Here is a 19,239-nt window from a genome sequence, read left to right on the forward strand (position 1 = left end):
ACTTGTGGCACCTTAGAGACTAACAAATTTATTTGAGCATAAGCTTTCGTGAGCTACAGCTCACTTCATTGGATGCCTCCAATGAAATGAGCTGTAGCTCACGAAAGCTTATGCTCAAATAAATGTGTTAGTCTCTAAGGTGCCACGAGTACTCCTTTTCTTTTTTGCGAATATAGACTAACACGGCTGCTACTCTGAAACTAGTGTCAGAGAGGCATCATGGACTGGTGGTTAGAGTGCTGGGCTAAGAGTCAAGAGACCTGGGTTCTAATCCTGACTCTGCTACTGAGTTCCTGGGAAGCTTTGGGCAAGTCACCCCCCCTCACTCTACCTCAGTTTCCTTATGTGTAAAATATAATATTTACCCACAGTGTAATTCTCTACCCACAGCCCTTTACCTGTGTCTCAGTTCCCTGCCTTGTGTGTGATGTGAATAGGGGCTGGGAGGGACTTCCATTCTGAACTGGGGGTTACCAGGTCCATATTTGGGGTGCAGCCATGTTCTCAGCAATCCCCACCATCATGGAAACCCAGCCCTACCAGGGCTGGCTTTCTGGGCCCTGTGGATGGACAGCTGATTCTTCCATCCCTAGAGCTCAAAGGTGTGTAGATATCACAATCCCCATTTACAGATGGAAACGAGTTGCCCAGGTTCAACCAGCAGGTCAGTGGCAGAGCTGTGAATAGAGCCCAGGTCTCCTGAGTGCCACTCTTGTGCCCTTTACCCGCCAGCCCATGCGGCCTCTGACCTCAGATGTTCCAAGGAGTCAGTGAATCAGCTCCTGGTTGCTCAGGGCCCTCCCTGGTGCTGGCACAATTCCTGCTCTATGTGGAAGATGCTGCTCTCCACACGTAGAGAGGTCTAAGTGCAGGGCCTGACTCAGTTTGAGAGCACGCGAGGCACCTGAATGGCTTGTGTTGAAGTTCATGTGGGTTCTTCATGGCACAGCTGGCCTGGTCCTCACCTCTAGTCCCTGAGCTCAAAGATGAAGCAGCCGTGGGTCAGTTCCACAGCGAGGAGTACCCAGGGAAATGCAAGAAGCGGGGTTATTCTCACTGCACCCCCATCCCGCCCTGCCTTCTCCCCAGCTAGCTCTTTCTAGATCTGCCCTGAGTCAGTTTTCTCCATCTGCTCCCTGGAAAGCATAAATAACCTGCAGCCATTCGGGATCTCATTGGGCCTGAGATCTCAGATGAAAACTCCTGCAGTAGCTACAGCTTCCTGATGTCTGGAGTGGGAGCGGAGGGGGCAGTGCCCTGATCCCCTGGGATGCACAGGGTCTTGGATGCAGACTGGTGGGTATTTGTCCCAAGTGGAGCAGCCTCAGGGAACATCCCCAGTCCTGGGATAGGAAGATGGGCAGAAATTGCTCTGGCTTTTCTTTCTTTTACTCCTTCCATCCTTGCTCCTTGCCTTCCATCTCTCCTTCTGCTGGCTCAGGAGTGAGCTGGGAATCCAGACTCTCACGCCACGCATGGCACTGCCCCTAACTCACCCACCAGGGCAGCCTTGGCTGGAGAGGGGAGAGAAGTCACCAGTCAGAGCAGACAGGATTTATAGTAGCAGGAAGGAGCAGACATTACGATATAACAGCACAATGTGCCTGGTGTCTGGGGCACATTTGATGGTGATCGGTGGAGTGCTGGCAGATCACATGGTACAGGCTCCTTTCCCTTGTCTCCAGTGGCTTCTATAGGAGTCTGGGCATTTCCTTGCCCAGAACAGCCCGTTTGCCTGTAGGAGCAGCTGGAAAGGAGCCAGCCTTGGTGCCTGCTGGGTAGCTCTGCATGGGTTGGGGGACGGTACCGTGCTGCATGCGGGGGAGGTGCCACAAATTGCTCTTGCTAGGAAGATATGGTTCATGCAGTGCGAATGTGCAACATCCCCTTTAAGTCGAGGGAGGGTGGGGTGTCCCTTGTAACTGGGTGATAACGGTGCCTCTGGCCTCAATCAGCCCAGGGTACAGTCATCACCGCATGGCCAAGGACTGCCCTGGGGGTCACATGTCAGTCAATGCCCTCTGGGTGGGGTGGGCGTGAGGGGATGCAGCCCCTGGCTGAGTTTTCCCCCCGGGGAGGTTGGTGCTGTTAATTTTCCCTTAGCTGAGCCTGGCACTGCGGGGGAGGGATGGAGCTGGGAAGTAAAACTGTACCTGGAGCGCCTCCTTGTGGCTATCAGCATGCTGCGCACCGACGATGATTTGAGACCACTGCTCCGACAGTGCTCTGGGAACAACTTCTTGGTGTGCGAAGCATTTCACGTGTGGGGTGGGCCGGCCACCAAAGGCAGCGCTGAAAGGGGCCATCAGACAGGCACTCGGGAACTGACCTCGAGCAGGGTACGGCAGGCAGGGTAGCTCCATCTCCGCCCGAGATAGGACTCAGACTAGACCCCTTGCTCTGAGCACCACCCTACGTTTTAGGGGTGTGTATTGAAATCCAAATTTTGCAGGCAGCACCTATTCCTCTAACAGGTGGTATCCACCTTGGAGCTTCTACTTCCCCAAATGTTGGGGTGTGGGGCTGCGGCAGGGCCATCAAGGAGTGGGGGTGAAACAGGCCGTCTGCGCGAGTTGCTCTTGCCTAGAGAAAGCTGCAGCTGTCTGGCTGATCCACCCTTCCCTGCCTTGGCTATCACACAGGCGTGCCGAAGCCGGCCATCCTCTGGCTAAAGAACTCTGCCAAGCTCCTGGGCAGCTTACCGGGCTCCTCGATACTGGACGAGGGCTCTTTGGTGATCGGTTCTGTGCTGCCCAGTGACAGCGGAGACTACATGTGCCTGGCGACCAACGAGGCGGGCTCTGTGCAGAGGAGAACCAAGCTCGTGGTTTACGGTAAGAAGGGGCTGCGTGGGTGGAGCAGATCCCGGTGCTGGGAGGGTGCTCGGGTGCAGCAGATTGGGCTCCATACCCAGTCCTGGTGTGCACTCTCTGTTGTCAGCAAGGGCAATCCCCCCCGTGGGAGCTGAAGGCTGAGTCTGAGCCTGGGAGCAGAGTTTGGACTCCGGTCGGCTGTCCAGAGCTGAGCTGGTGGAGCCGTATGGGGGGAGGGAGGTTGGGGCAAAGACCTAATATTTCTGATCTCCTGGCATCCTGGGGAACATTGGGGTCAGTTCCCTAGAGAAGGCCGCTTGCCTCCCACCCCGTGCCATGTGCGGGGATGGGAGGACAGGCAGAGGGGTGTCAGGGACAAATGAATTGGGAAGCTTCAGGCTTCACTTTAAAGCCTCATCGCCGTGAGCCCCTGGTGCTGGGGCTAAAAGGGGCTCATGGAGAGCTCCTCCTATAGGTGAGAAGGGAGGACTCAGGCAAGGCTCCAGAGCCAGGAGATACAGAAACAAACCAGTCTCCTAACTGGGAATGTCTCACTGACTCCTACAGATTCTCACCACATTGGACCCTGGAGGCTGCTCAGCCTCTGAGCTCCCCCACGACCCGCTTTCTGGGCATGCTCAGATCAGCGGGCTAGGCTGTGGATCAGCAAAGAGTCTCTCCTCAACCCCAGCCCCTCACTTCCATCAAGAAAAGGAGTACTTGTGGCACCTTAGAGACTAACAAATTTATTAGAGCATAAGCTTTCGTGAGCTACAGCTCACTTCATCGGATGCATTTGGTGGAAAAAACAGAGGAGAGATTTATATACACACACACAGAGAACATGAAACAATGGGTTTATCATACACACTGTAAGGAGAGTGATCACTTAAGATAAGCCATCACTCTCCTTACAGTGTGTATGATAAACCCATTGTTTCATGTTCTCTGTGTGTGTGTATATAAATCTCTCCTCTGTTTTTTCCACCAAATGCATCCGATGAAGTGAGCTGTAGCTCACGAAAGCTTATGCTCTAATAAATTTGTTAGTCTCTAAGGTGCCACAAGTACTCCTTTTCTTTTTGCGAATACAGACTAACACGGCTGCTACTCTGAAACCTGTCACTTCCATCAGTATGTCCTGTCCTGTTGCCAGAATGTGGCAAGGAACTTTTAGCCAGCTCCCCAGGCACTTTGGATGCCCTCTGTGTTCCAGCCAAGGTCCCTTCACTCTCTTTGCTACCTGGCTGCAGGCAGCTTTCTCATAGGCACAGACCCATCGTTTGTCACCTGGAGAGTCCATTCCTGGACGTACATGGAACGTGGGGGCAAGCTCTCTCCCACTGTGCTGGAGAGGCAGGTGGACCCCTGGGCTGATGGACGAATTGGTCTGTGCACGCCTGGTGTCTGCCGATGCAGCTGTTTGAGTGGCCATGTATGTCATGCTTTGCTTGGTGTGTGTTCATTTGAAAGGTGTGCACTAGCCTGGTGAGCCAGCTCTGCATTCCTCTGCTTGTTCCTCGCCCAACATGGCTGTTCCTTTCCTTTCACAGCACCCCCTGAGCTGAGAGATGACGGCCCCAGGAGGAATGTCTCCATCCTGGCTGGCCAGCCCCTGACTCTGGATTGTGATGTTTCTGGCATCCCAGCCCCTACAGTCACCTGGTATAAGGATGGGCAGTTGGTAAGTTTCAGAAGAGAGCTAGTGGACACCTTTGATGTCAGAGGGTGCTGCAGTCCCAGCCCTTCACTGGAGAATGGCAGCAGAAGTCAGGTGCTCTTATCTGGACCTGGGTGGCAGTGGATAAGATGCTTCCCACCTTGTCCTACTTCTAGCTATTTCCCCATAGCTCACGGAGAGTGGCAGTCTCCGTTTCCTCAGTGGAGCACAGTCCATCAAGGTCCACAAGGTGCGGAAGGAGGATGCGGGGTCCTACACGTGCAAAGCTGTGAACAGGGTTGGTGAGGCGCAAAGACACTTCCACGTCCTTGTTCTAGGTGAGTCACGGTTCTTAGCCTCCTTCTGTCTAAGGCACAAGTATCCCTGGTCATGCCAGCAAAATCTGTTCAGGGACTGATGGGAAAAATACTAATCCCAGTGTCCCAGTCCTCCCACCAGGGCTAACCTGCCAGCCTGCTGACAGTCCCTCTGGGGAAGGGCTTAAATTCCTTGGCAGCCGCTAATCCTCCACCTCCCCAAAGCCAACAGGGGTGCCAGGCCACAGCTTGAATCCACGGGGCCAAATTCAGAGCTTGGAGTAAGCAAGTGCAACTCCATTGACTTCCTGAGAGTTGCACCCTATTACACCAGGTCTGAGTTTGGCCAGGTGCGTAGTGTTCATAAGAAAGGCGATACTGAGTCAGACCAAAGGTCCATCTTAGCCCAGTATCCTGTCTTCTGACAGTGGCCAATGCCAGGTGCCCCAAAGGGAATGAACAGAACAGGTAATCATCAAGTGAGCCTTTCCCTGTTGCACATTCCTGGCTTCTGGCAAACAGAGGCTAGGGACACCATCCCTGCCCATCCTGGCGAATAGCCATTGATGGACCTGTCCTCCATTAATTTATCTAGTTCCTTTTTGAACCCTTTTATAATCTTGGCCTTCACAACATCCTCTGGCAAGGAGTTCCACAGGTTGACTGTGCATTGTGTGAAGAAATACTTCCTTTTGTTTGTTTTAAACCTGCTGCTTCTTAATTTTGTTTAGTGACCCCTAGCTCCTGTGTTATGAGAAGGAGTAAATAACACTTCCTTATCTACTTTCTCAGTGAGAGAGGGTGTTGAATGAATGAGGAATTAAAGAGGAGAAGCTCTGCTGAGTCTCCGCCTCCTGAGAAGCCTGGGAGTGGCTGCACTGCAATAAGGAAGTGGAGCAGTTTTCCACTGTCACCTGCCTTTATTTTGCTACCCACCTCCCAACCCCCTCCCCCATAGCATGCCAGGCCTGGTTGTTCTTCCTCTCTCTGGACTGCATTTGGAAGGTGAATGGGAGGAGGACGGTGAAACCGACATGCATCTTGAATGCACCTGATAAACTGTAATAAAGCTGTTAATCCCCTTACAGTGCAACGATCCTGGCCCCCAGGTCTTCCCCTCACTGCCCGTATCCTTGGCCATTGTCATTTTGGCTCTCCCAGGATCTCCTCCTTCCTTTCCTCCCCTAGTCTCGCCTGTGGTGTATGGCGTGGGGTCGCCCCACGACATGTCGGTGCTGGTGGGCTCTGAGGTGGAACTGCAGTGTCGGACCACAGGAGTGCCCGCTCCCCAGGTGGAGTGGATGAAGGATGGACAGTAAGTGCCGGGGGACACAGCCAGCTCAGGTCGGCTTGAGGCTGCAGAAAGCTTGGGTTTAACAGGGGTTGTGAGGTGGGAGTTAGGCCCCGGGTAGGGAGTAAGCTGGGGCAGGCACTAGGGACCCCACACCACATGCAGTTAGAGATTGGGCTCCAGAAGCAGAGAAAGTGCTTTCGGAAACCCGGTGACCTCTCCATCCACTTCTAATGCCACTTCCTCAAAACGTCCATCACTGAGACCCTCCTTGGCAGTCTTGGCACAGAGGCCAAGGACAGAGCTCTCGCCTCTCCTCCCTGGGGAGGGTTCCTCCAGCTCACAGGCCTGTCAGAGCACACATGATGGGATCTGTGCAAGCTGCGTGCCGTCCTGCAGGCCAGGCTGCCACCAGGGAATAGCTCGCCATATCGTCTCTACGTGACACTGCAGCGCCTGGTGATGGGGCAGCTTCAAGGTGCAAGGGCTCTGCCCTGTGAGCTGCTGTGCTCTGGAGTTGATCTTGTCCACAGAGCCTTGTGATCAGACACCGCCTCGGAACTTGCGAGGGGTACGTCAGGGTGGAGACGGACGTGGGGGAGGTTTTGCAATGGCTGCCCCATGTCTGTGGGCAAACGGGGTCTCAGTCTCCAGGACGGTCTATCCAGGGCCTTTTGCTGGCACTCAATTTACTGACCAAGGATAAAACCTCCCAGGAGTCACTAGCACTGTTGCCCTAAATGCAGCCAGCTCTGCCCTCTGGCTGAGGTCTTATGCCTCGTTCTGATCTTCTGTATCCTCAGGCCTCTTGCCCCGATGGACACCCGAATCCAGCTCCTGGAGCAGAGACAGGTGTTGAGGATCCAGGGCAGCCAGCTGAGAGACCAAGGGAAGTACCAGTGCTTGGCCTTCAACCAGGCTGGCCAGCAAACCAAGACTTTCCAACTGCATGTTTACAGTAAGTTCCCAAAGTGGAATTTCCTTTCCGACTGCTGTGAGAACTGCAAATAGAAGTAGTGTGAGTGTGACAATAGGTACATCTACACTCAGCTTGGAGTGAGCCTCCCAGACCAAACAGACGGGCTTGAGCCAATGCGCTAAAAGTAGCAGTGTGGACACGGTGGCTCAGACGGTAGCTGGGGCTCTCAAGCCCTCCTGATCCCCAGGGTCTGAGCTCAGGTGGTCTTGGTGTGCTAGCTCAGGGGTGGGCAAACTTTTTGGCCTGAGGGACACATCTGGGTGTGGAAATTATACGGTGGGCCATGAATGCCTGGGGGAGGGAGGGGGACTCTATGGGGTGTAGCATGTGGGGGCCCTCTAAGGGATGTTACCAAGGATTCATGGGGTGTGGCGCAGGGGGAGGGGGGCTACGGGGCGGTACTGGGGACTCCTAGGGGCCCTGTCGGCAGTGACACCAAGGCTGCTGGACCAGGCCCTGCTATGAGCAGAGGCACCATAGCTGGGATGGGTGCGGCCACTGGGCGGTTTCGAGGCTCTCGAGGGTGGGGCTGTAGGAGACTGGGAGGGGATTGGGCATGCTGCCGCGTGGGGGGGGAAGTGTTCCGATCCCGGAAACAGCGCGATGTGGCTCTGCGTGCCGGAAGATGGTGCTCATCAAGGGAATTGTGAGTCGGGTGCTGGGGAGCACCAGGCAGATGAAGCAGGGCAAGCCCCCGACACACCCAGAGAGAAATTATCTCCCCCAATCTCTTCCTCCATGGTCCTTGAGGCCAAGTCTAGTTGAAGTAATTGACGATCCAGTTATGCGTTGCCCCTTCGGGCTAACAGTGGTGGCAGTGGGCCGTGTGCCTGTTGTCTGCAGATGCTCATTGCTCTTCATCTGTGTGCTGATTGGTATATTCAGGGTGGGTGAGAAGCCTTTATGGTGTTACCCAGTGGGTGACAGCTGCATCATGCCAATGCGCTGCCTTTAATGTAAGTCTCCTTTACTCCCCTGTTTCCTCACCACCAACCCTCAATCCCTGAGCCTCCATCCTTCCCTAACTGCTTCTGGGGCCAGAAAGGAGCCCTCTTCTGCCAGGTGTGTTACGGGGGCTCACCTGCTCTAGCATCAGGCGTGACCACAGAGTACATAGGGGTTTGGGTACCCAGGCCACTGCTGAAGGCAGAATGCAGTGGCCCATTGGTCCAACCTAACTCTGTGTGAGCTTCCTTGCCATGCTGCCCTGCCCCCTTCCAGTGGTAAAGAGTCCTTCTTTCATCAGACCAGCGTTATTTCTGTAGGAGTTTCTTGGCATAGTTGACCCTGAAAAGACCAGGTGTGAACGTGCCACGGCTTCCATGTGACAGTGCCCTCGTGGGCCGCTCTGCCCCAGGAGCTGGAGGCAAGGACACTGTGGGGTCACTGTCCACTGTCCTCTGCCCAGCCCCTCCAGTGGGAGCCATGCAGCCGCCTCTCGGGATGTTCATTCTCCCCCGTGTTTCACTCTCCGCATTCATTCGCATTTTCAGCTCCACCCACCATCCTGGGGTCCAGCGAAAGGGCGGAAGTCGTGGGCCTGTTCAACCGCCCCGTTGGGCTCCGGTGCGAGGCTCGGGGCTCGCCGGCTCCCAGCATTACTTGGTTCAAAGACAAGCGCCCCATCGTCTCCAGCGCCCGGGCAGCCTACACCGACGGGGGGAGGGGCCTCCAGCTGAGCCAGGCCCAGGTGGCCGACTCTGGGCTCTATGCCTGCCGGGCCACCAACGTTGCAGGGGTGGCAGAGAAGGCTGTGAGGCTGGAGGTGTATGGTAAGGCTTCCCGAGCCACGCGGCCCCCGGCCTGACATGCTCGGAGAGGGGTAAGGGGAGGGGGATGCGGCACTCGTTCTCCCCAGCAACTTGGGCTGTATGGCAATTGCTCCCCGCTGGCTCACTAGGCAGCACCGGCTGGAGGGCCAGGGCTCCGTCAGTCGGAGGCCCATGGTTGCCATGGCCAAGGGGAGCGGCGGGTGCCTCTCCCGTCGTGCTCGCCGGCTCCTCCTACAGCTCGCCCCGAGTCCTGCGATGACGCGTGTGCTTCTGTCTTCCTGGGCCTCTCCCCTCCTCGATTCCCTCGGACCACCTCGGGCACTTGAGCCGAGCTGTACGGTGTGTGGTCTCAGGCCCATCCGGTCCCTCTGCTTCCCCAGAACAGAATCCCACCATTCCCAGATCATCCCCCCCCTTCCCGCAGAGGTAGCATGCTGGTAATGCAGCAGCATGTCTCCATTCCACGTAGCCGGTGCTAATGCCAGCTGTGTCCTCCCTGCCCCTGCAGTGCCACCTGATATTGAAGGCGACAGCCCAGAAGGCCAGACGGTGGAAGCAGTGGTGGGCCAGCCATTGGCCTTGGAGTGCTCAGCCAGCGGCCAGCCCCCGCCTGCCCTCTCCTGGCTCAAAGATGGCCTGCCGCTGGCCAGAAGCAATGGGACGCAGATCCTAGGAGGCGGCGCGGTGCTGAGGATCGAGAGGGTCTTGGAAGGCTCAGGGGGGACCTACACCTGCTTAGCCAGCAGCCTGGCAGGGGAGAGGGCAATCCAGTATTCGGTGGTCGTTCGGGGTAAGCTGCTGGGCGACCGGAAGGGATGTCAGTGATGCTGCAGGACTGGGGGAGCTGCACAGCATTCTTAGGGGGCAGTGACCTGCTGTACCGTGATAGGGCCATGGCCGGGGCAACATGCGCTGCCCGGTAGCCACCGTGGGCAGGGCAGAGGGAAGGGCTGCACCGAAGAGCTTTTAATGGATTTGCCATTTTGGGTTTGAATTTGTCATGTGTTTCACTGAGGCCCCCTGGCTGGTCCCAGATCCCAGGGGATGCTGACTGTGCCCTCCGGGCCCCCCAGCTGCTCCTGGATCCTCGGGGATGCTGACTGTGCCCCCTGGATCCCCAGGGATACTGACTATGCCCTCTGGACCCCCTGGCTGCTCCCAGATCCCTGGGGATGCTGACTGTGCCCTCTGGGCCCCCCAGCTGCTCCCAGATCCCTGTGGATGCATTTTCCACTATGTCAGGGTCCCAGTCTGGGTTGAGGGTGAGCAGGACTCCTTTTACTCTTTGCTGACTTTTCTTTTGTGCTTTCTTATTCCAATCAGCTCCTCCTCAGCTGATGATTGGCGAGGGGGAAGGTCATGTGATAGCAATTGTGAATGACTCCCTGAGGATTCCCTGCCATGCCACAGGCTTCCCTGCTCCCAGGGTCCAGTGAGTACAGAGTTGGAGGGTGCAAGGGAACCCCTTTCTGGGGTCTGGCACGGGTCTTCCTGAGGCTTCTTTCTTGGCCTCTTAACCCTTTGAGCACTGGGCTGTAGAGCAGGCTGAGTGGCCCCAGGGCTCTCAAGGGAATGCAGGATGCGTGGCATCTGCTCTCCATATTTGGGGGTGCCTCTTTGTGGTTAATAGTATTGGGGAGCTGGTGGGAAAGCCCCATGGGGGATGGAGGAGCCAAAGCTCTGAGCCGTTACCCCTGGAATTTTCCTTCTATTCAGTGGCTCCCCTCCCCATCCACTGCCCCACTCCTCTCTAGTTTGGGGTATAAACTTGCCCTGGCTCGCACCACAACCCCACGGCAGTTCTACCTTAGCACCATCCCCCCGGGTGGCAGGAATTGTGCTGAATGCACCAGTCATCTGCCAGCTGGGGAAGCTGAGGGAAACTGCTTGTGCGTAATATGGGGAGTTGTGCTGATTCACCCTCCTCTCCCCCAGTAATTTCCTCTTTTCTGGGCACAGCAGCCGGCAGTTTGCAATGCAAGGCTCTACGTTGAAATATCCTAGGAGATGTGAGGATGCTTCACCGTAGCAAGCTCTGCCGGCTGCTCCATGATCCCAGCCCCTGATGCCACTTCCGCTCCCTGTTTCTCCGTTGATTGCCTTGCCTGGTGGGCGACAGGCCTCCTTCTAGGTGGCGGGTGGGGGAGCCGCTGTTCTTCACCTGGTAAGAACTTGCCTGTCATTCCCTCTGTCCCAGGTGGCTGAAGAACGGCCAGCCACTCGGAGAACTGGACGGGGTGGTGATGCCAGAGGATGGAAGGATGCTTTGGATCCCCCGTGCAAGGCTCCATGATGGCGGGCTCTATGCCTGTGAAGCCGGCAGCGAGGCGGGCGGAGCCAGAGCAGAGGTGCAGGTGTCAGTGCAAGGTGAGCAGGACTCTCCCGACCCGCCTGTCAGAGAAGCACGTCCCAGGCTTCATGCTGGGAAAGAGATGGGAGCATCTGGCTGGGAAGCAAGGTCTCAGCCAGCCTCCTTGAGGTGCTGCATCTCCAGGGTCACAGGTTCAGCAATGAGCTTGGCTCCTGCTCCAGCCATTTGGCTCCGTGCTCCTGAAGGAGGTGGCGCTGGTTGGCTCTAGACAAATAGTGCCTGTGGGCAGGTCACTGGGTGCACCAGAGTCTCCTGCTGGAGAACTGGGGTGGCATTATCACCTGCCCCCTGGGAGACCAGGAATAAGCACTGTTTCAGTCACAGCCCCCCAGGAGGTGGAGGGCGGCAGGAACAAACACCAGGGTAAAGGCAGGGGGATCTGGTGATTCCATCAGATCCATCCTCTCATATGAAGGAGGCCACAGGCAAAGGTTCAAGTGGCTGAAGGGGGGCTATGACAGACCCACAAACACCACATCTCTGCACAGACACCCCTGGGTGTGATTGGTATGTGCCCACGTGGCGCCACGCCCCCCTTTCCCCTTTCTCTTGCCAGAGCGCCCGTCAGTCCGCGTTGTGGGTGGAGAGGATCTCAGCGTTGCCTTTCGTCACTCGGTGGCTGTTCAGTGCCTGGCCACCGGCATCCCTGTGCCCAGCCTCAGCTGGTGGAAGGATGGAATTGCTCTGCAGGCAATGGGCAGCCTTCTGCGGGTAGGGTGGGTGCAGCCATGGCCGAGACCAGGGGGACGGATGTGAGCGAGAGGCAGATGTGGTGTTGCAAAGATCACATGTGAATGTGCAAGTCCAAAGTAGGCATGTTGTGATGGGTGTGTGTGTTTGTGTGCACGCACGTGTGCGGAAGGGCTGCTGCTGTGATGGTGCGCTGGGTGAAGCTGTTGGGGTGTGGGTGTATCATTACAGTAGTGCAACACTTTAACAAGCCCTGAGGGTATTTCCTCGGTCAAGCGAACGGAGCACAGCTGGGAGCTGTGTCTAGTGGGGTCCGTACCAATTGCTTTGCATGCTCTGTAGTGTCCTGTCACCTCTGGGGACCTGGCACCAAACTGGGCTTAGGACAGCTGAAAACAAGCATGGTCTCAGCCTAGTGCATGTTCGGCAAATGCCAGGTCTGTCTCCGAGAGCTGGACTAGTAGGGGGTTGGAGTCAGGCTGGAGGTGCTAGAGCAGAGTTGTGGAGGAGCTCAGGGCTGGCACAGCAGGGAGCTGTGCGTTCGATTGGAGGCAGGGCTGTGGGGGAAGGAAAGCCGGCTGAACAGCCGTGGCACAGAGTTACTATCCTGAGTGTGACCACGCTTGCGGACAGTGTGTTTGTGTGTGGCATGACTCTAACCATGGAATCTCTCCTGTCCTCCCCGTAGATCGAAAAGGTGGACGTGGTGGACGAAGGGGTTTACTCGTGTGTGGCCACGAACCCTGCAGGGGAAGGGAGGCGAGACGTGAGGCTGAAGGTGCTGGGTGAGGAACCAAAGCTGGGATGGGCAGCACCCAGTGTTCCAGCCACCAGCTCCATCCTGGCAATTGGCTCGCTGGGCTACAACCTGCCCAAAGAGCTACCCCCAGGCCTGAGGACAAACCAAACCGGACAGTCTCTTTCCCTCCCCTATCCTCTCTCTTTCTTAAGTGAAATTGACTCAGCAATTGCAATGTTTGCTGACTACATAGCACCTTCCACCCGGCAACCTCTGTGTGTTACCAATAATCATTAACCCTGCTAGGGCCCTGGCGAGGGGGATGGTGTTACCTCCCGTTTCACAAAAGTCACAGTGACCTGTCCAATCAGTGGCAGAGCTGGGTGTAGAACCCAGGAGTCCTGGGACTACCAGCCTCTGGTTCTAACCACTAGATGGCATTCCCTCCCAGAGCTGGTTAGGGAACCCCAAGAGGCCTGACTCTCAGCCCCTTGCTCTGTCACGGCACAGCTGTGTGCATAAAATCTCATCCTCCCTTCCCGTGCTGCCTCTGACAACGCCCGCATGGGGCTGCGCAGAGCCGCCGGACTGATGTGATGTTTCTTTACAGTGCCCCCAAATATTGAACCCGGAGAAGTGAACCAGACCGTCCCTGAGAACTTCCCAGCATCCTTTGAGTGCCTGGCCTCTGGAATGCCCACTCCTAGTAAGGCAACTCCGCTCCCTCTGGCTCGTCTTCTTTCCAGCATTCGTCCATTTGTCTGGCCTGGTTTCCCACCCCATCTCAGCCCTCTCTGCTCAGATCTGGACCGGTCACATGGAACTCCTCCTCCCTGTTGTGGTTCTACCTCAGAGCCCACAGCAGTCACCTCCTGCTAAAGGGGCTCCATTTTATTGTTTGTAGTAGGACACTGCCCATACCCCAGCTCACCTGGGGTCACTGCTGTACAAATGTGCAGTTAGACTCTCCCTGCCCTAAAGAGCCTATAGCGAAAATGGGCAAGACAGACAAAGGATTGTTGTGGGGCACTGAGGCACAGAGAGACCAAGGCTGGATTTTCAAAGGAGCCAAAGGGAATTAGGCACCCAATCCCCATTGAATTACAATGGATTTGAGAGTTTCTCTCCCTCGGGCATGCCCTTGACTATCACAGCCTAAGTGACTTCCCCAAGGTCACACAGAGGAGTCGGTGCCAGAGCTGGGGACTGAATGCAGATCTGCCACGTCCCAGCGCACTGCCTGACCCACGCGACCATCCTCCCTTCGGGGGTTGCTTGCCTCCAGGCTGGTGGCACTGCAGCCGGACTGCCAAGCCCCCCAGAATCAAATGCAAAGCCCTCTCTTTAGACAGATCTGAGAAAAGCACCCCAGATTGGCTTGCACAGCCCCTGATTATCACAGACACCTTCCTACTAGGGAGGCAGTGTCTCTTCCATCACGGGCCCTCCTCCTTGCCCTGCTTGGGACTTTTTGTTGCTGTTGTACTACAAATACAAAGAATATAATGGGGAATATAACACCAATATAAAGGAGGTGGCAAAGGGTTTAAACTGCAGACAAGGCAGGTCCATGGGGTGGTGAAGGTGGCAGGGTCACTAACTCAGCCCACATCCTCCTGCTTCCCTTTTCAGACGTGTCCTGGTACAAGGGGCTTCAGCTTCTCTCGGCCAGTCCAGGCCTTGTCCTGTCGGGCGATGGGAGGCGTCTGCAGATCAAGCGGGCTCAGGTCTCGGACGCGGGGAGCTATCGCTGCGTGGCATCCAGTGTGGTGGGCAGCAGCGAACTCCATTACAGCCTGCAGGTGACTGGTGAGTGACCCGGTGGGCAGGGAAGGCACCAGCGGCCTCTGTGTCTCTGGTCTTGGGGTCTCCCATCAGTCGACGGACGCCCTTGTCCATGCCACCCTCCCTCCCTGGCACCGATTGGCACGTTCCTTTACCTGTGTAACAAAATCTCAGTGAGCAGAACTGGGGTCAGAGCAGAAGCAGGAGGGTTTGTCTAGACTGCTGGGCAATTCAGAGCTTGGCCGTTTTAGGCCATGTGATTAAACCCCCCCATGTCCATCCCAGCAGTGACTGTGTGCTGTCCCAGAATGCCTTGCACCACCCAGCGACTTCAGGTAATCCCACGTAACACTCCAGTACAATCTAATGCATACTAACGTAAGGCATGGCAGTCTCGCCACATGACCCCAGAGCAGGACCTGTCACCTCACCGGGTCCCACAGAACCCCCAGCTCATTCAAAGCCTTTGAACTCTAGCTTAGACTTTAGCTTGGGATCCTCCATGGCTCTTGCTCCGCTAGGAGGCTTTCACTCTGGAGGAAGCACAATCCAGCCTTTCCCTTGCTCCAGCCTGGACGCTAAACACCTCTCCCTTCAGGGCCGGAGCGTCCCCTTTCTCCCCCTCCTGCAGTGTTGTCTCCCCCAGCCCAGTACCAATGATGGGATTTTGTTCACCCCACTGGGAAGTCCCGGTGGAAAGGATCATGCCAACAAAACACGTTACTCTGGGTGGTTCTGCCCACCCCATCTTTCCTTTGCCCATGCTCATGTCCTGGTGTTTCTGTGAGACTCAGTGCGTGACTTTGGCCTCCCCAGTGCCTCCCCAAATCACCTCCGGCCCCAGCCTTGTCACTGCGTTGCTGAGCGAGCGGGTGGAGCTGGCGTGCGAGGCTGCAGGGATCCCTGCCCCCACGCTGGTGTGGCTGAAAGATGGCAATCCTGTTTCCAGCACGGCGCCTGTGGGACTACAGGTCAGTGTGGACAGCTAGCTTACAACCAGTCGAAGGGACTGTCTGGGTCCTTCCTGACACCAGGCCTGTGCCCTGCCACCCAGAGCACATCAGTCTGTTGGAATTTCCTGCTCCAGCGGGGCTGGGCAAAGGGCCCTGGGGCTGCCTCCCCTGCTGGTCCCATCCCTCCCTGGTGCGGAAACTTGGGAGCTGATGGTGGGGGAAGTGGGGTTCTCTCTCCAGGGCCTGGGTGCCAGCTGGTGAGGACAGGCCAAGTGCAAGTCCCTGGCTCGCACAGCTCTGTGGTTCCCCATCCCGGTGCTTGGGGAGGCAGGATGCTGAGCAGCAGGCTGGAAGCTCCCTTCTGCTCACTGATCCCTTTTTGGTTTGTTTCTGGGGATGGCGCAGATCCTATCCGGGGGACGCGTCCTCTCCCTGGCCAGCGCGCACCTTTCGGACGCGGGGACGTACTCCTGCGTGGCCATCAGTGCTGTGGGAGAGGATAGGTGGGATGCTGCACTGCGGGTGCAAGGTAAGTACAGGCTTCTCTGACCCCCCCCCCCCGGCTAAGGAATCTGTGTCAGACCCCGATTCCCCCCTCCCCTACCCGCACCTCACCTCCTAGTGACTCACAGGTTTGCTAGAGCAGCTGCTGCTCTGCAGCTTACGCAGATTAGGGGAGCCAGTCTGTCTGTTTGCTAAAGCCCTGTAAATATAAGGTATCATCAAACCCCATGTATGATGACTGCAGGGCCACCCACTTCTCAGTGGCTCTGTCACAGGCTGTTCCTCAGCCCTGCACAGGGGCTTTTCCCAGGGCTTAATTTGTGCCAGAGCTGAGCCCCAGTGCCCCAGACCCTGGCCGTTCCGAGCCCCGGCACCCCAGGGCCTGGCCGCTCTGAGCCCTGGCGCCCCTGGGGCTTGCCGCGTCAGTTATGAAAGTAAAAAAATTGCTTGAGCCCCAGTCCCTAATTGCTTGAGGCCAGGCACCTCTTTTGTTACTGATTAAGCACTGGTCTTTCCGCGTTACGGGTCAGGGTATGGGAAGGAGGTGGGAGGAGAGGTTTGGAATCTACTGGTGTGTTCGTTCAGTCGCCCTGCTCCTGCGTGTTGGCCTCAGGAAGGAGCTTTTCCCCGTTGATTTTACCCCAGGGTTGTTTCCTTTCAGTGCCCCCAAATGACCTTGGTGAGGAGCTAAATATCTCAGTCATCATTAACCAGTCTGTGACCCTGGAATGCCAGCACCACGCGGCCCCCTCTCCCATGCTCCGCTGGCTGAAGGACGGGCGCCCTCTCCCGCAGGACCCTGGAGCCCGACTCTCTGCAGACGGGCCCGTGCTCCAGGTGACTATTCTGGCCGGTGCTGAGTCGGGAGGAGAAGCAGAGAAATTCGCCCTGCAGTAAATGGCTATGGCTCGTTGGCTCTCCCCTGCCTGGCCTTGGCAAGGAATTCCACTTCCCGTGAGATGCGTGGCTTGGAGTCACGGAGAAATGGGCCTACCCCCGTCTCGCCCAGGCTGTGTTCCTCAGGCGTGAGAGTCCTTGTGCCGACTCGGCACTTTCCTTGCCCCTTGAGTCCGCTGGGCCCAGCTTGAACGGCTGCAGCACTGCACCAGAACGGAGGGCTTGTTGCCAGGAACAACCCGGACGATGGGCCTGGGCTGCGAGCGGCCTTTGGCTCTGCTGCCGGGCTGGGCGTGCATTTCTGGTGCTGCTGCTGGGCGAGTGGCGCGCTGCTTGCCCGTCTCTTGACCCCACCCCGGCTCTGCTTGCTTTGACAGATTGAGCATGCTCAGGCGCGAGATGCAGGGAGATACACGTGTGAGGTGTCGAGTCGCTTGGGCCGGGCGGTGAAGCGCTACAACCTCAATGTCTGGGGTAAGCCAAGTGTTGGCCAAACATGGGAGGGGGACAAAGAACCCTTGGAGGGGTGTGAATATTGTCTGGCCCCATGTCCTAATGTCACTCTCTGTGAGAGTTCCTCCATCTTAACCACACGGCATAATACAGCCACCTCTTACAAGGGTCAGGAAAATAGCTGCAACTGGGTTGGATTTTAAGAGCTTACAGGCAGCTCTTGTTATCTTAAGTAGAAGCCGTGGGTGCTCAGCTCCCTGGAAATTCAAGCCCCACGCCTGTAAATTTGTGTCTCAGAACTTGCTGAGAAGGAGAAATTCCTTTGTCCCTCCCTGCTCCAGCTGTCCCAGCCTGGATGCTATTAGTGAGGGTGGGGTGTGTGCATCTTGGATCCACTTTATTAGGTTATGTCCATTCCGTGAAGGCAGTTCAGTCTGTAACACACACACCCCATTCCCAAAGGTGGGGAATGATGCCTATTTTCCACCTAATGGCCAGTGAAACCTTATGTAAAACCATTCCAGTGTCCTGTCAATCCGGGTGCGCTCGCAGTGCAAGGAGACTGCATCCTTTTGGGATCTGCCCTGGCAATGATAAAATCCTTCTCTTACACGCAGGCACACCCTCTTCCAAAATACAGCCCTCCACAGTGCTCATGTGCTGTTCCTCAAACACACTTGCATGCATAACCTTACACTAAGCTTTCTGAAGCTGGATTATCTCGCAAACACATGGTTTAGTTGCTTCTTTTTTTTTTTTATTTTAGAAGTCTGTGGTATTTTTTTACTACTTAAAATAGTTAGTTCACACACACCAAACTACTCTGAAAGAATCTTATTAAAATTGCAAAGTCAAGCACCCAAAACTTAGGAAATGCCAGAATTGAGGCTGGCTGTGCAACATTTTTCCATAGCTTTGTCCTTGAGGACAGCTAAGCCATTTTGGCTAAAATTACCAATAATAATAATTAATAATAATCAGCTGGAGGCAAACACCTGGCATGGAAAATTTCAGCCCAAATGATTGAAGATTGGGAAAGTTTTAAGCAACTGAAAACAGGGAAGTGTCAGGCTACCTTAGTACTAGGCAACGCTGCCTGCCCTATCTATAATAGTGCGGCTGGCCAGTCTGAATGTTCTTTAACCCCATGGCTGGCACAGTATACTTTCTATACTGTTGTATGCTGTAGGAGAGTTGTATGATTGAGAATACTGCTGGTTTTTAATAGCTGGAAAGTTGAAATTATTCTTTCCACATGGATCAAACTTGCAAGTCTGTATGACTGACAGTGGCACTTGCGATTAAATGTGTGATGCTGGGCAGGTTGGTTTCCCGTCAGGGCAACAGGCAGGGGTCATGTGTTTCTCGTTGTTCTCCTTTGGCCAAACCCACCTCCTGTAAGCCAGAGAGTAGCAAACAGAGTGAAGTCCCCGGGGAAGCTAGCTAGCATCACATACCACTGCTTCTGTAGCATGTCTGATGCCCCCTGCACTCAGTTATACCTTTCTTTTGTCCCATGCAGTTCCCCCCTTATTCTCCTCGGAAGAGCCTGCTGCCCTCTCTGTGATGGAGGGACAGTCCGTCAGCCTGTCCTGCGAGTGCAGCGGGATCCCCTTTCCCACCCTCACCTGGGAGAAAGACGGTAGGGTTGTGTTCATATCTTCACTCCTCCCCAAGCAGATGTCACCTAGCAGAGCTACCAGCTCTGCAGCGTTAGTCCAGCCAGCTAGACAGCATGGTTCTGAACCAGTGGGCTAGAAGGTCCCAGGCTGGATTTCAAAGCCGAGGATACACATTGATTTAAACCTACTTAGACTTGTGTTGGCTTGCTCCTGCAGCTCCTTCGTGTCTACAAGGAGAAGCTGCCCCTTTTGGGAAGGCTGCATCTGCCTCCGAGGCAATCGCGGGTTTGTCTCCTTGGAGAGAAGCAGGCAATTCCATGTAACCACCATCCGACCCTCTGTAGGACAGTGTGCCTAGGAGCTAGTGCTGCCAGGAGTCTCAGGAGAGACTTG

At 55.9% G+C, this 19,239-nt stretch overlaps 1 protein-coding gene across 1 annotated transcript in view; it reads left to right on the top strand.

The window, feature by feature from the left end:
- Positions 1-19,239, top strand: part of HMCN2 (hemicentin 2) — a 110,741-nt gene that overhangs the window by 44,538 nt on the left and 46,964 nt on the right. Inside the window, exons 25-42 of the mRNA XM_043498830.1 lie at positions 2,643-2,834; positions 4,367-4,497; positions 4,664-4,811; positions 5,979-6,105; positions 6,885-7,039; positions 8,554-8,832; positions 9,341-9,622; positions 10,156-10,264; positions 11,030-11,199; positions 11,760-11,914; positions 12,582-12,678; positions 13,243-13,338; positions 14,265-14,441; positions 15,234-15,388; positions 15,776-15,899; positions 16,536-16,711; positions 17,149-17,245; positions 18,747-18,866. Coding sequence (XP_043354765.1) covers positions 2,643-2,834; positions 4,367-4,497; positions 4,664-4,811; positions 5,979-6,105; positions 6,885-7,039; positions 8,554-8,832; positions 9,341-9,622; positions 10,156-10,264; positions 11,030-11,199; positions 11,760-11,914; positions 12,582-12,678; positions 13,243-13,338; positions 14,265-14,441; positions 15,234-15,388; positions 15,776-15,899; positions 16,536-16,711; positions 17,149-17,245; positions 18,747-18,866 — 2,790 coding nt within the window. The remainder of the gene's footprint in view (positions 1-2,642; positions 2,835-4,366; positions 4,498-4,663; positions 4,812-5,978; positions 6,106-6,884; positions 7,040-8,553; positions 8,833-9,340; positions 9,623-10,155; positions 10,265-11,029; positions 11,200-11,759; positions 11,915-12,581; positions 12,679-13,242; positions 13,339-14,264; positions 14,442-15,233; positions 15,389-15,775; positions 15,900-16,535; positions 16,712-17,148; positions 17,246-18,746; positions 18,867-19,239) is intronic.

The sequence above is a fragment of the Dermochelys coriacea genome, chromosome 16 (assembly GCF_009764565.3).
Source record: "Dermochelys coriacea isolate rDerCor1 chromosome 16, rDerCor1.pri.v4, whole genome shotgun sequence".
Classification (NCBI taxonomy): Eukaryota; Metazoa; Chordata; order Testudines; family Dermochelyidae; genus Dermochelys; species Dermochelys coriacea.